Source organism: Sciurus carolinensis, chromosome 14, assembly GCF_902686445.1.
Source record: "Sciurus carolinensis chromosome 14, mSciCar1.2, whole genome shotgun sequence".
NCBI lineage: Eukaryota > Metazoa > Chordata > Mammalia > Rodentia > Sciuridae > Sciurus > Sciurus carolinensis.
The window spans coordinates 65,194,024-65,209,712 of record NC_062226.1 but is presented as its reverse complement, the minus strand read 5'-3'; the positions used below and the strand labels follow the sequence as shown (position 1 = coordinate 65,209,712).

Here is a 15,689-nt window from a genome sequence, read left to right as displayed (position 1 = left end):
CAATAAAGTACTATTATTTAAAATGAAAAAATGGGCACTTCTAAAAATATTGAAACATATATATAATATATGTTTATATATATATAGATATATAGTAAAATATTTACAAATAAAATGATTTGGTATCTGGAAATCCCTTCAAAATAATTTAAGGTGAATATGCATGAATGGATGTGGGTATAGATGGAATAAAATTGGTCATGAGTTAATAATTGTTGAATTTACACAAGTATGTGAAGGTTTACTCTATTTTTGGCATAAATAAAACTGTACTCGATAAAAAGTTAAAGATTTTAATCGTTTATTTTATTCAATGATAACAGACAGTAGTTTTTAAAAATATCCTTTACTTTAAAATAAAAAAGTGACACATTTTGTTTGTGGTTTAGTCATCTACTTCTGCGTAACAAGTTATTCTAAAACATAGTGTGTACCACCAACAAAAATGTACTCTCTTATAATTTCTGAGTTTCAGAACTTTGATAATCAGGTAGCTGGGTGGTTCTAGCTCATTATCTTCTAAGGTTGCAGTCAGAATTTTAACTGGGGCTATATGCAAACTGATGGTTTGCATGAACTTGGATGATCCTCTTTCAAGATGGTTCACTCACAGGACTGTTGGCTGAAGACCTCAGTTCTTTGTCACATGGATCTCTCCATACAGTTACTGGAGCATTCTAATGGCCAGCTTCTCTCACAGTGAGCAATTCAAGCAAGAGGCTGGAATACCTTTTGTGACCTACTCTTTAGTCATACTGTTAATTCTGCTATATTCTATTCATTAAAAAATGTGTCTCTATGTCCAGCTAACAACTCAAAGAAAGAGAAATTAAGATCCATTTATGAAAGAATATAAGAATTTGGAGACATATTGTAAACAACCACAACTGGTTTCCTTTTTGTTTTATTTGTCTATGACATCCTCAGTTGATAATCTAGTATCAGAAACCTATCCCAGTATAAAAAATCTGTAGAGTCAATTTTCAATATACTGAGGGGCTATGCCTACAATTTACTCATGAGGTTAAGGTATCTCCTTATTTATTCAGGAGAGTCAACCTAAATGGAATCTTAATAGTATCTAATAGTAAATCAGTTTGAAAAGTTCAGGACTAGGTGCAGGGTACATGCCTGTAATTCCAGTGACTTGGGAGAAGCTGAGGCAGGAGGATGGCAAGTTCAAGACCAGCCTCAGCAACTTAGCAAGGTCCTAAGCAACCTAGTTAGACATTGTCTCAAAAATAAATAAATAAATAAATAAATAAATAAATAAATAAATAAAATAAAAGGGAGGCTGGGGATATAGCTCAGTGATAAAATATTCCTGGGTTGAATCTCCCAGTACAAAAAAAAAAAAAAAAAAGAAAAAAAAAAGAAAAGAAAAGAAAAGAAAAAAAGAAAAGTTCAAATGACCTATTGAACAATTGGATGAAACATAGAAGGATAAAGTTTTTCAGTTAAGATCATGCAGAAGGGTAGAATAAATGCTGAAGGGTAAACTCATTTGCATCACTAAAAGTTCTCAAAGGATTAAAGGAGATCAAATATATAGGATTGTTCAAGCAAATGAATAAAGGCAAGCTTTTAGCTTCTCATCTCTCAAACATCCCCAGGCTCATCAAAATCAGAAACATTTGTGGTAGACTAAATATAATGCTCTAGTTTTCTTTATAAGAAACTATATCTTATGCAAAATGCATGAAATAAGCTAAAGAAGGACACTGTTTCCTCTGTACCACCTTTCAGTTGTAATGGTCTTAGTAGAATCTCTTAGGTGCCCTGTATCTTCCTTTTTGTCTGCCCACCCCTTATAGAATCTTAAAGAGAGTTTTTGAGCCACCTGAAACGTTATCTCCTGGGGAGCTTATTTATACATGCACATTCCTAGAGCTGACCTCATATCTACTAAATCTAAGCTTGGGGTCCAGGAATATGCATCTTTTATAAAATCCCCCCTGGTGAATTTTTTTTTGTATAGTAAAGCCTAAGAACTCCTGGATTAGCCAGTGAAAACATCCTGAGAACAGAGTCTGAGTCTTGTTTGACTCTATAATCACAGTTCCTCACCCTGTATCCTTGTTGTTTCTTAGCACAAATGACCTTTGTACTCTAACTAGTTTTAGATAAGTATGGGATTGAATTGAATTGGAGAAATATCCACATATTATGAAGTTTTAGCTCAACAAATTCATGAAGAGATTCTTGTGATGAGATTCTTTGGGGCCTTGTGTGGTTTTAGTGAAGTGTTCATCTATTGCTTTGGCCTATCTAGTCTCTGTTCTCACTTCTTACCATATCAGCACTTTAATTTTCCTTAGGAGAGATAGCACTCAGGTCCTATTCTTATGGTTTGAGAAGCACTGATACTATTTTTTTCAAAGAGGAGGTAAATATGAGATTCAGGCTTGATCAATCACAATACTACATCTCCTAGGATACAGTGATTGGTTCAGAAACTGGCATGTGACTCAAAGCAGGACCAATGAAAACCCTATTCTAGATTTGCTAGTGCTGTAGGAATGTTTCCACTGTTAACAATTCTAGAAAAGGAAGATCAATATCATAATCAATGGTTCTCTCAGAATCATAAAAAATTTTTAAAAATTATTAGTTATCATTGCCATTTCTTGCCATCTAAACATAAATACTGTCTTCCACCTCAATACCCTAATCCTGGGCTGAGGATGTAACTCAGTAGGAGAGTGCTTACCTAGCATGCACAAGGTCATGTTTCATCCCCTGTACTACTACTACTACACACACACACACACACACACACACACACACATACATATATTCTAGCCTTAGACATTTCCTTGGGAGAGGGAGATTTGTTTGTTCCAGGGGAGCTGGACTGTATGACCTGTGAAATTTCTTCAAATTCTGACAGTCTATAATTTTCATCAACTCCTCAATTAAGAACTTTCTCTGTAAGTTCAACTAATCAGATATAGGAGAAGAAGCACAGAGTGGAGCCCAGACATACCTGAGTTTGAAACTTGGTATATAATTTTCTTGTTGTGGGTGACAAATTTGCACAAACTTAATGACTTAAACACATACTACACGTGTGGCAGTTCCTGTGGGTCAGAGATTCAGGCATGGCTTCTCTGGGTTCTGTGTTTCAGGGTTTTACAAGGTTGTAATCCAAGTTGTTGGCCAAGTTTTCATCCGGAAGTTCAACTAGCAAAGGGTCGACTTCCCCATTCAGTGTGGTTGTTGGCAGCATTCAGTTTCTTAACAGCTATAGGATTCATGGTAGTTTGTGTCTTCACAGTCATTAACAACAAAAGACTCTAAGCAAGCCTACTAGCAAGACAGACCTTTAAGCAATGTTAATAGGGTAGTAACATCCCATCACTCTTGCCATGTTCTATTGGTTAGAAGCAAGTTAGGTCCCATCTACAGTCATGGGGAGGAAATTAGATAAGTATCAGGAGTTAAAGATAATCTGTTTGCCACATTTAGATTGCATCTTCTCTGAATTATATAACCTTCAACAGTTACATAGCCTCCTTGAGCCTTGGTCTCTTATCTGAAAAATAATTCCAATTGTTATTGTCAAAATTATTAAAAATTAATTTTTGTAATGTTAAGTGACTAATACCTGTGTATCATATGGCACAGGTCCTGGAGGAATTCCCTATGGCCACAGTGATTTATTTAATATGTAAGTCAGACCATGCAGTTTCTCTATCTATAATCCTCCAAAGGCTCCACATCTCATTTAGAATGGAACCCAACCTCTCCCCCACAGGCTTCAAGGCTTTCCGAGACCTGACCCTTTGCCTAGCCCTCCAACTTTATTTCTCACCACTTGTCTACTCTTTCATTATACCAGTCCTATGCCTGCCTCAGGGCCTTTGAATTTGAAATTCCCTCTATTGAAATGCTTATATCCTAGAGTTTATCATGGTTGGCATTTCCTCAAATATACCTCTCTAACATGGTCCTCTCTGACCAACCTTCCAACCAACCATTCACCACTTTCTTAGAACTTATTTATATGGAAAAACCAAATTGTTTTCCTCTCTAAAACTCACAACACTCCTGATACCAAATGTATGAGTTTTTCTCAGTTTTTCTCTATGGACACCAACTGGGTGTGGGACAATTCAGCTCAATTCTATACTACATTAAATATAAGGACTCAGATCTGCAAATTGCCTGCCCCCCATTTCAGATGCCAATCATGTGTGGTGCGTTCCCAGGTAACCCACAACCTCTGTACACCTTGGATATGCATTGGAGGTTCCCATGACCTCCTCGCCAGTTTCAACTGTTTGTCAGAATAGCTCACAATACTCAGAAAAATATGTAATTAACATTTATTATAAAGGATATTTCAGAGGATACAGATGAGCACTCAGAAAAAGAGGTAAACAGAATATTATCCAGAGGGTCCCATGGGCAGGAGCTTTTGTCCTCTGGGAGTTGAAGTTGCCACTCTCCCAGCATGTGGATGTGTTCATCAACCAGGGTGCCGACTCTATAGTTTAGGAATTTTTATGGAGGCTTCACCATATAGGCCTGATTGTTTATTAACTAAATCTTCATTACCTTTTTTTTTTTTTTTTTTTGGAGAACAGGGGATGAGACTAACCATTCAAGTTTCTGGTTATGGAATGGTCTTTCTGTCTCAGATCCCATTCAGGAAACCACCAAAAATTGCCTCATTAGAACAAAAGACACTCCCATCACTCAGAAAATCCTAGGAGATTTAGGAGTTCTGTATCAGGAACCAAGTTCAAAGATCACATACTAGAACAAAAGATATTTCTAGTACCAGTATTTATTAGGAAATTATAAGGGTTTTAGGGCCTCCATGTTAGAAAACAGAGGCAGAGACCAAATATACATTTCTTATTTTGAAACATTATCGCATTTTGAAATTATCTTGTTTGAATATTTGTTCATTGTCTTTCTTCCCTAACTACAGTCTAAGTCTCTTCGGATGTAGGGACCTTATTAGTTTGTTTCTTGTTCTCCCAGCACTCAAAAATCATAACTAGTATTAGCAGGAATTCAGTACATACTAGTTTCTCTTTTCACAAAACCCGAAATTTATATTTTATTTCTTATTATAATAATTAAAGTTTATATGTAGGGAAGATAGGGGACCATTGTGATCTGAAATGGTAGAAAAATAGAGCAACCCATTTAGTTTGACACATGACTGCCCAGCTGACGATTGCCTTCTCCTGCTTCTTATAAACTAGTATGGCTATGGGATTGAGTGGAAGAGGTGTATGCAACTTCTGGGGAGTGTCTTTAGAAAAAGAGAATAGGTGCTGTTAATTTTCCATTGTCTTCCCACAGGGCAGTGTGTGATGCAACGGTAGAAGTTGTTTCAGACCACAAGTTGGAAGCTTCATTATTAGAATTACAGAACAAGAAGACAGAAAGATGGAGTCGCCCAATTGGGCAGCTCGTTGAAGTAACAACCAATTCCAAATTTCTAGAGGATTATAACAAGAAAAAAAAATTTTTTTTCACTTACAGAACATGTAAACTGACTGCTGCTGTGGGTTGGGCATGGATGTTTTCCATGTATCTTCATTTTAGAATGCAGGCTGAAGAAGTATTTTCCAACCTAGACATAGTCTCACAGTAGTGGGAAAAAGAGCAGGAAAGTTGGTGGAAGCACACAAAACTCTTAAGAGGTCTGTTCATGCTATCAGTCAAACAAGTCACATGGCAAAGCCCAATACTAATTGGGAACAGTAATATAACATACTACATCTGCATAGCTACTCTAGATTGCTTATGCTTGAGCCACTGTTATTTTGACATTATTATTGCTGTCAAAACTATTAAATTTATGTTGGAATGGAATTTTCCACAAATAAATTTGGACAATAGAGTAACAGTTTTTAAAATATAGAATATAGAAAGGTACCAAAATGTTTTGGAACTTTTTAAAAACCTAAGAACTGCTGGAGACAGTGGTGCATGCCTGTAATCCCAGGGACTCAGGGGTTAAGGCAGAAGAAACTCAGATTTAAAGTCAGCCTCAGCAATTTAGCAAAATCCTGTCTCAAAATAAAATAAAATAAAACAAGCTGGGGAAATATCTCAGTGTTAAAAGCACTTGCCTGGCATACACAAGGGCCTGGGTTTCATCCCTAGTACCACAAACAACAATAACAACAACAACAACAACAACAGCAACACCCCTAAGAACAAGTTTTACTCCTGTAGCTCCTTCTCTCTTCCCTATCCTGTCATCAGAAACTAGACCTTTACTTATTATATGCCCATCAACATGGATTTATAACTATTGTTTTATGCAGCTATCTTTAAAATAAGATAGGAAGAGAGATTGTGAACAAAAATGCATTAAAACTGTTATTTATATTTACCTATAGCCTTACCTTTGCAGATGTTCTTTCTTTTTTCATATAGTTTTGAATAACTGGTGTCTTTTCATTTTAGCCTGAAAGACTCTCTTTAGCATCTTTTGTAGTGTAAGTCTACTAGTAACAAACTCTTTTTGTTATTTTGCTCTTAGTTCTGGTAATTTTGTTGGATATAGAATTTTTGGTGACAGTTTTTTTTTTTTTTAATTTCTTAGCACTTTGAATATCCCTTCCCATTTCCTTTTGTCCTCCATACTTCCCAGTGAGAAATCAGTTGTCGATCTTATTGAGGCACCTATACACAATAAATGGCATCTCTCCTGCTGCTTTCAATATTCTTAGTCTTTCAATAGTTTGCTTTTGTCATATTTTGGTGTGGATCTATTTATCCTCCTTGAATTTCTTGAGCTTCTTAGATGTGTAGATTCATGAATTTAATCAAAATTGAAGAGATTTTGCTCTCAATATTTTTTCAAATATTTGTTCTTCCCCTTTCGCTCTCTCCTTTCTCAGGACTCCCATTATTTTTATGTTGGTACACTTAAAGGTGTATGAAAAGTCCTTTTTTCTTAACTTTTAAAAACTTCTCAAAATATGGTCCTTAGGCCAGAAGTATCAATATCTCCCAGGAAATCATTAGAAATGTGACTTCTCAAGGCCCTACACTGACTGAAAAAATTCTAGGTAGGAGACCCAGCAATCAGTGTTTTAACAAGCTCTGCAGGCAATTTTTATGCATGCTAAAGTTTGAGAATCTATGATTTTGACACTTTGACTTTACTGATTTAGTATAGCCATTCTATTCACACTTAAAAAAATTCCTACTTGGTGCTAAGCATTGGGATACAATGATAAGACTATTTCTGATATAAATGATAGGACATAGACTTACCCTCACAGGATCACAGAGTGTTGTTAGAGAGGTTACTATTTATATTATAAAAGGTTATGTGTGCAAAAATATAGTTGTGAATGGTTATTATGGATCTCAAAGGAGAAGCATTGGACATAGACATCTATCCTAAAATAGGGCAATGTAAGTATTAATTTCAGGCTGAGGTGGAAAAAAGCCCCCAGATTCATGATGATTAGAACAAAGGACTGTTGGGGTCTTAAGTCCCCTTGCTCTTCTCGACCAGCGACAAGGGAAGGGGACACTCCCCAACAAGGTCAGACCGGGATAGGTAGGGCCGACTGACCACCCGCTCCCAGCCCTCCTGGCGGAGGACAATCAGACACGTCAGGGAGACCCGTCACAGCAGGAACTCGTTTATTGAGGAAGTCACACAGCTTTTATGTAGGGTGGGGGCTAGGCGGGAACCAATCAATTTAAAGGTCAGCATGGCAGGGGGGTTCATGCAGGCAAGAGTCTATATGGCAAGCACAAACTGATCACGTTCGCGGAACTGTTGTTAACCAATCCCTGACGGTGGTCTGGTTTATCGTCATTAACTATTGAAACCACCTTTGAGGACTTGATCCTGCTCACTCACCAGGAAGTAAGGAGTCAGCCTGAGTTAAAGTGTTATTAGTCCCAACAAAGGACATGATGAAATAGCAGTGTGGGTATAAGTGTGGTCTAGAGCAACTTTCTCTGTGAACTTACTTCTACCCTGGCTCTTACATCCAAGGGACTATGGTTGAGTCAAGTAGACTTTTATTCTTCTGAACATGGAAGTGTGGAAGCAATTACAAGGCAAGGCATATATCATTTATCATTTAGTATGAAAGAAGAATGTATGAATAGATGTAAAAAATGTAATAGATAATTTCAAATATAAGCAAAGATCAACAGAGTTGTATCATAAACCTCTATTTATCTTTAGTGCAACTTTTGAACTAACTGGTGTGAGGAACAAATAAGACCACCTCGGTAAAACCTTTAGAATAGAACCTAACTCTCAATGGGCCTTCAATAATCTTATCCAAGATATTTCTTGTGGCTTTGCTGATCTAGAACTATGTAGGAATTAAAACTCATGTGTGAGACAATGCAAGAATGTTCAGGAGTGAAATGATTAGATTATGAGAGCTATAACCTAATCAGTGGATTAATTCACTGATGTGGATTAACTGGGCAGCACTGTAGGCAGGTGGGGGTGTGACTGGAAGAAGTAGGTCTCTGGGGGTATGCCTTTGTGATTTATATTTTATCCCTGGTGAGCAGAGCTCTTTCTCTCTGCTTCCTAGTTGCCATGTCCTGAGCTGCTTCTTTCTGCCACACACTTAGCCATGATGTTCTGTCTCACCTTGGACCTAGAGCTATGCAGTCAGCACTAAATAAACAGACAAATCCAAAATAAACTTCTCCTCCTCTATATTGTTCTCATCTGATGTTTAGGTCACAGCCACAAAAAACCTAACTAAACCAGGAGTATATAGTTATACTGTATCAAAATTGAAACAATACAAATGTGTCATAGTGAATCATTTTCAATTATTTATTACTGTAAAACAAACTGCCCCAAACACATAGTTTAAAAAGGTAACAATAATTGGTTTATTTTATGGATATGCAATTTGGGCAGGGCTCATGAGGGATAGCTCATTTGTGCTCCAGATGGCCCTCAACTAGGGTGGTTTCAGTTGATCAGAAGCTGGGTGGGGAATGGGATCATCTGAGGACTTGCTCATTACCTTGTCTGGCAGTTGATGCTGGATGTCTTCTGGAGCAGGTTTCTTTCTCTCTTTCTCTCTCTCTATATATCTATCTTTCTCTGTCTTTCTAGCATTACAACTTCATCACCACCAGGCTTCTGCCAGACTTTTTATTGTAGATTCAGGATCTAGAAAGATAGATATTTTATTCCGATTATACCATTTACTAGTGGTACCACTTTAAGTAAATCATCCCCCTCCGGCCCGCCCCCTGAATCTCAATTCACAGATTTTAAGTCAGGATTTATTTTGGAGTTGACCAGAGACCCCAAGGAAAGAATTTGAGTGAAATTATTTGGGATTTAACTCCTGGACATATCATAAGGGTGTTGGGAAGTGACAGAGTGAAAGGAAAGAAACTAAGGAAAGGTACTTAACCACGCAAGTTACTACTGTAGGCATGTGGAGCTTAAACTCATTGAGAAATCCTGGGGAAACACTGCAAAATCTATTATCTCAGAACTATCTCACCTAAGAGTTAAGGGAGGTGAGGTATTTATGTATCAACTCCAGTTAGTCACAGGTTGAAGACTCTGGGGGGCATTAATTCTCTTTTACTGTTGACCAGGTGAGTTGTTCAGAGGTGGAAAAACCCTTCAAGCAGAGATGAAGCTGGTGGTGGAAGAAAAGGGAGTAGGTTTGTGCTGAAAATAGTAAGGATATGAACAGGGCAGCTACAGAGGATAATAGTTGTTTTCTTAAGGTTGTTGTGTAATTTAATGAGATGCCATTAAAAACAACAACAACCCACACCTGGTGTTAGCTCCTCCCCTCCTTTTAGCCTTCTCCACTGAATAGCAATCAGGATACTCAAGGGTCCTGGAGCTTTACATGGCTTCCTTCATAACCACTGTCAGCTCCATAAAAGGCAATCTCAAGGAGGGAGAATGGGAGGCAAAAGGAATGTACTGGGGAATGTGATTGATCAAATTACGTCCAGGTACAAATATGACATAATGAATTACGCTATTAAGTAGAGTTATAAAACACTGATTTAAAAAAAAGCAATCTCAAGAAACGGTATTAATGGATTATCCATCTCTCTCAGTGAACGTCTGAGCTAATTCTATTAAGTCCTATCTACATGTCTACTATCCCTTGGCAGTTTAGAAATTCAAACCACAGGTGGTTCCTCATAACTGACTTGTCTGCTTGACTTGTCTGCTTATGGCTGGTTATATCTGTTATTCTTACTCCAGCTCCCACCCCTTTCAGACATTCCCCTAATCCACTCCCATTCTCCACTTTGTGTTCTGAAACTCAAGTCCTGGCTGGGAACCTACATTATTATGAAACTGGACTCGTAGGTTTGTAGTCATTTGATAATTGCCCCGCTTCGAAGGTTTTTAGGTAAAAGAGTGAAATACTCCAATATTCAGGAAGATTTTGGCGAGCAGGATTGGAGGAAAGAAAAGCAGTGTGTGTGTGTGTGTGTGTGTGTGTGTGTGTGTGTGTGTGTGTATGTATTTGAAGTAATTTCCACAATCCATTTTGAAGTATGTGAGGTGAAGGGCCGGTTTTGACATAAAATGCACAGTGAATATAAGCTAAAAAACAAATAATTAACGGTCACAGCGAGGTACCTCATAATAAAATATTGACTTGGTGTTAAAGGACAGATCCTAATACGACTACCATGTCACCTTTGCAGTTTTCCTCGGGTCCTTCCCCATGTATTAAGTCTGGAGTGACTACCTTCCAGGGTGACAGAGCAGAGAAGGAATTGCATCGGGAACGCGCTTAGCCCAAGCAGGGTAAGCGCGCCAACGCAGTTTTCGCCTTTATTAGGGAAAAAGCAGGGAAGATAACACCATTCTCACTCCTCAGTTGCCCTAAGCAGCGATGCTAAGCCATCTGCCCGTAGTAGGTTCCCTACCAAAGTCTGTCGCTTTCCCTTGACCCTAAAACCGGGAAAACCCTGCGGGGATTGACCCAACAGGGGACTCCCGCTCCTCTGTTCCTAGGCAGCCCAGCCACGCTCCCTCCCGTCTGGCACTGTTGCCGGGGCCCGGGCACCGCCCAGCTCCACTACGGGCCAATGGCAGCCTGGTTTAGGTCCCGCCCAGTTCGAGCACGGACCAATGGTGGTGCGGTATGGGCACCGCCCTGATTCTGCGTTGGCCAATAGTAGCTTGGTCCAGCGTAGGGGCCGCCCCCAGCCGGGTGGGGAGGCGGGGGGTGGTGGCCGCTGGCTCCGCCCCGCTCCCCTCTGACCCGGTGTCTAGTCTCTCTGTCTTCCTGTTCCAAACCACGTGGACGCGCCCGGGGCTGTGGGGCTGCGGGGCTGAGGGAGGCTGCGAGGGCCGCTGCTGCAGCTGTCGCCCGGGTCAAGACCCCCTTTGCCCATCCAAATCACCGCGCTCCGGCTGCCCGTGCCTCTGCAGAGGGCGCGCACATGGCGACCCAGGCGCACTCCCTCAGCTACGCGGGGTGCAACTTCTTGCGCCAGCGTCTGGTCCTGTCTACCCTGAGCGGGCGCCCAGTCAAAATCCGAAAGATTCGGGCCAGAGACGACAACCCGGGCCTCCGAGGTAACTTGGGGCTGGCCGAGCGCAGCGTGGGCGGAGGGCCGAGGGAAGCCGGAGCTGATAAACTGGTGGCGCGGGCGGCGCGCAGGAGTCTTCAGGGTCCCGCGGGCGCGTCGGGAGGGCTGGTGGGCGCGTGGCCCCGACGGCCGCACGCGCCTGAGTGGTGGCAGAGGCGGGGTCGGACCCGGAGGGGTGCGCTCAGCTGTGCGCTGCGCTCAGCGTCTCCCAGGCGCTAGTAGTAAACAGCTACACGTTTTCCAGCATTACGTGTTGCAAATCCCAGGCATCGTCCTCTCGCTTCCTTTCAGTCCCTATTCCTCTTGTAATAAACGTCTCAAAGGAGAAAAAAAGTTTGTTGGATCGAAATGAGCCCTCGGAAGACATTTAGAGAGAAAAGTGCCACTGGTTGGTTTCCTGCCCTGTCCCAATACAGGTCTTTTCAGACCCCCGCTGTCTGTGTCGCTATTATGTCTTGACTTCCCTCACACCACTCGTTTGGTGTGGATTAAAAATTTTAAAAAAGACTGTGTTTTCAGACGTGACCGTGACGGATGTGTGAAGCTTTGAGATAGTTTTTTCTTTTTTAAAACAGTCAAAGGCCTAATTGCCTTGACTTCAATAAAGGGTTGCTGACAAGCGGTAAAACTACAGGCTTCCAAGCTCACTTTTTGCTCCACAAAGTGGGCCCAGTTCAAACACAGGGCATGAGGTGGCTTCGATTTTCACCTGGTCCCCTGGAATAAGGTATGCATTTAAGAGCTTATGTCTGATTGTCCCAAAGTGGGAGAATCAGGTAAAGGAGAAAAAAAAAAAAACTGTTTGTAAATTGAAGGTTTATGATTAGTCCTGGGAGCTTCCTAGGTCATGTTAATATGTTTAATCTTGCACTGGCTCCTATTTTAGGGGGCTAGCCCATTTCATAATCTGTATTAATGTGTTTTTTCTTTTTTGGCTAGTTAACCTTTCTGCCTCGCTTGAATGGAGACTGATTGCACATGGTGATTGATTGCACATGATATTCTTGGTGGCGAATATCATGTTATTGATGGAGACAGGTTAGGAAGGAAAGAACCAGAAGACCTCATGAACAATAGTGAGAAACTGAGGAAAAATTACATAGTTCCTGCCCTCCATCCACTGTGTGAAAGCAACTGAGGAAGTTAAGGAGAGATCACTAAATTGTTTATGCCAGGGCTCTTCCCTTCAACATCAGTTCCCCTTAATTTAACTCTGGCCTTTGGGAAAAATGATTGCTTGATAATGCTATTCTGTGGCATTTTTCAATCCCATATTAGCCTGAAGCCCTTTGCCCCTAGCTTCTACTTTCAGTGAACACTGACTGGGTAATCATCTCTTACCTCCCCTTTCTCCTTCAAAGTACTTTAACTTGGAGATGTGGGCTTTCTAACAGAAAAATAGTGCTTAAAAGATGGAATTCAGAGTTTGTCTCTTGACAGGTGGCCTCCAATCTAATATTTAATTTCCTGTCTCCCCACTTCACTGTTTGTGAACATCTCTTTAATGACACACAAATATGAGCTTCCATTTCTTCCAAGAACAGGACTTGGCCACTGAAAGTGTGCCAGACTGGTACCTGGAGGAAGTAGTACTAGTTGGCAGATATGCCGATATTTTATGGGAGCATCACAGTAGAGCATTATTTGCTTCACCTCGTTAATTTACCACAGGAAAAAAAGAGGACTCTAGTTTAGACCTCTGTGTACTGACTTCAGAGCCTCAGAAGCCTGGTTGATAGATATTTGTATGCTTAATTTCTTATAGAGGGAACTGTGATGCACATAAATGCACACAGTAAGTGTATATGCATATAAACATACATATACATAAATACATGTAGCCCTTGTCACATTACTTGTGATCATAGTCAAATGAATTTTTGGTGGTTTGATTGAAGATGTAGCCAGTGTATTCAGTCATCTATCTTTTTTTGCTTCTTCCTGACTCATTATGAGAGTTGGAAAAAACAGCAAGTCTTGTATAATTTTCAGATCAAATATAAGAATTATATCTTGTAGAGTGGACTTTGAGAGGATGGGGATAGTATGGGAGGCCTTCTGTCTAAGGACCATTCTTTCAGGAAAACTTTTTTGAGCCCCATTATGTGCATGTTTTTGTGGGGGATGTAAATGTGAGAAACTGATTGCTGCTGCTCTTAGGAGTTAATCGTCTAAACTGGAAGGACTTGAGTGGAGTAGCAAGAAGAAGGGAGTGTGGCAAAGAGGCTCAGTGGAATTCAGAGCAGAAGTTTCCCTGAAAGTTGTGAAGGAAGTCTTTCTAGATTGAAATTTCTGTTCTTAGAGGATGGAGTTTGTGGTTATTGGTGATAGAAACATTTCTTAAGTAAAAAAAGGTTTTTTTTTTTTAACTGAGGAAAAATTCTTATTTGTCATGGCCATAGTAGCTTTGATGGTTAAGAGCTCAGTGTTACACCTTGGTTTGAGTTCTGGTTCTGCCTTTTTGCTATTAGCTCTTAGACTTTGGGCAAGTTTGATAATATTTCTGAGCCTTAATTTTTTTCATCTGTAAAGAAGGGTCAATGCTACCTCCCTCATAGGTTTGTTGTAAAAATTATATAATTCAAGGGTAGCAAAAGGTGCCTGACACAGAGGAAGAATAAATGTTAGTTGGTTTATTATTATGTAGCTTCTGTTCACTAGGTAAAGTTATACTCTCTGGTATCAAAAATCTGTTCCAGTGTTTTTTTGGAAAATTTTCAAACACTTTAAGAGAATTATAATTATGCCTTCTCTTTATCTTCTTTTTCCAATTTTCCTGTTAGGTGATCATTTACAAGTATTTCTTTGTTATTTATATAATGCAGTTGTTCTTAATCAGGAGCAATTTTGCTCTCCAGAGGACATTTGGCAGTGCTTAGAGACATTTTTGGTTGTCACAACTGGGTCAGGGTGGTGGTAGTGGTGGTTACTCTTGGCATCTAGTGGCTAGAGCCCAAGGGTGCTATTAAGTATTCTACAATGCACAGGACAACCCCCAAAATAAGGAATTTTTATTTCCACAGTGTCAGTAGTGCTGATGTCAAAAAATTCTGGCATATTGGACTTTATTAATTAAGACTTTTCTTTTTCCGCATATCCCTAATGATTAGGGATAGCAGCATGTGGTACCCAGAAAACTGCACAGGATTCATAAGTGGATGAAATACAGGTCAGCTGTGTTACTTAAGGCTGTCTACTTCTGTGCAAAGATTGTAAATAATAAGAATTTGAACCCCAAAGAAAAATGATCCTGGAGTGGTTTTAAAAATTATTCAGCCACATGTGTAATTTATACTTCATTCTGGAGGAACATAACCAATTACATTGTCTCACTATACTTTCTATCATTGAGTAGAAAATAAGTTTTCTTTGTTGCTTTTTTGGTTTAAAAAAAAAAAAAAGAACCAAGATATAATTCTGAGCTGGTAAAATTGAACATCCACTGATTAACAGCTGGAAAGAGAATGTAGCCACCTCCAACCTGGAGGGCCTGTTTCCCTGTCCAACTGCATGATGAACTTGGGTGTTCCTCATCAGTGTTGGAAAGCATTTCCCAACTTTGTCTCAGTTTCACCAGGGAAACTGACTTGCAGAGTTCGTTTGACTTAACAATTTCTATGTAATGTCAGGTCTGAATAAAAAGGAATTCTATGAGAAAGGTAATAGCAGAAATGATGGACTTGGGCAATGGTCCTAATTTAGGAGTTAGGAGACAGAACTACTTCTGCCCAGCAGGTCACATGACTGTCTTCTTCTGGGACATGAGAAGAGTTATTTGGTACCATGGGAGTGCTACATATAGCTTAAGTAGATAAGATTGTGAAAAAGGAGGAAGAAGGGGAGTTTTAATTAAAAGAATCCTTTTAAATGTGCAGCGGAAACGTTGTGTAGAGATTCTTTGAAAGATGAAACATCTTTTGGTTAACTGATGCATTGCTTTGAGGATAAATCTGGGTTTTCATAAATTGGATCTACCAAGTGAAGGATGTACATGTATTTTTTTTTTTCCCCCCAGCATGGTCTGGAATTCATGATTGTTGATAGACAGCTGGATTTGAGAGGGGCTGGGTGACTGTAATAATGTAAGTATAGATTAAACATTATCCTGTTGATTAGGAACCCCTTGT

At 39.7% G+C, this 15,689-nt stretch overlaps 1 protein-coding gene across 1 annotated transcript in view; it reads left to right on the top strand.

The window, feature by feature from the left end:
- The first annotated feature begins 11,252 nt into the window (after positions 1–11,252).
- Rcl1 (RNA terminal phosphate cyclase like 1) overlaps positions 11,253–15,689 on the top strand; it is a 52,497-nt gene continuing 48,060 nt past the window's right edge. The window contains 1 exon segment of the mRNA XM_047525591.1: positions 11,253–11,548. Within this exon segment, the coding sequence (XP_047381547.1) occupies positions 11,413–11,548 (136 nt within the window). The 5' untranslated portion in view covers positions 11,253–11,412.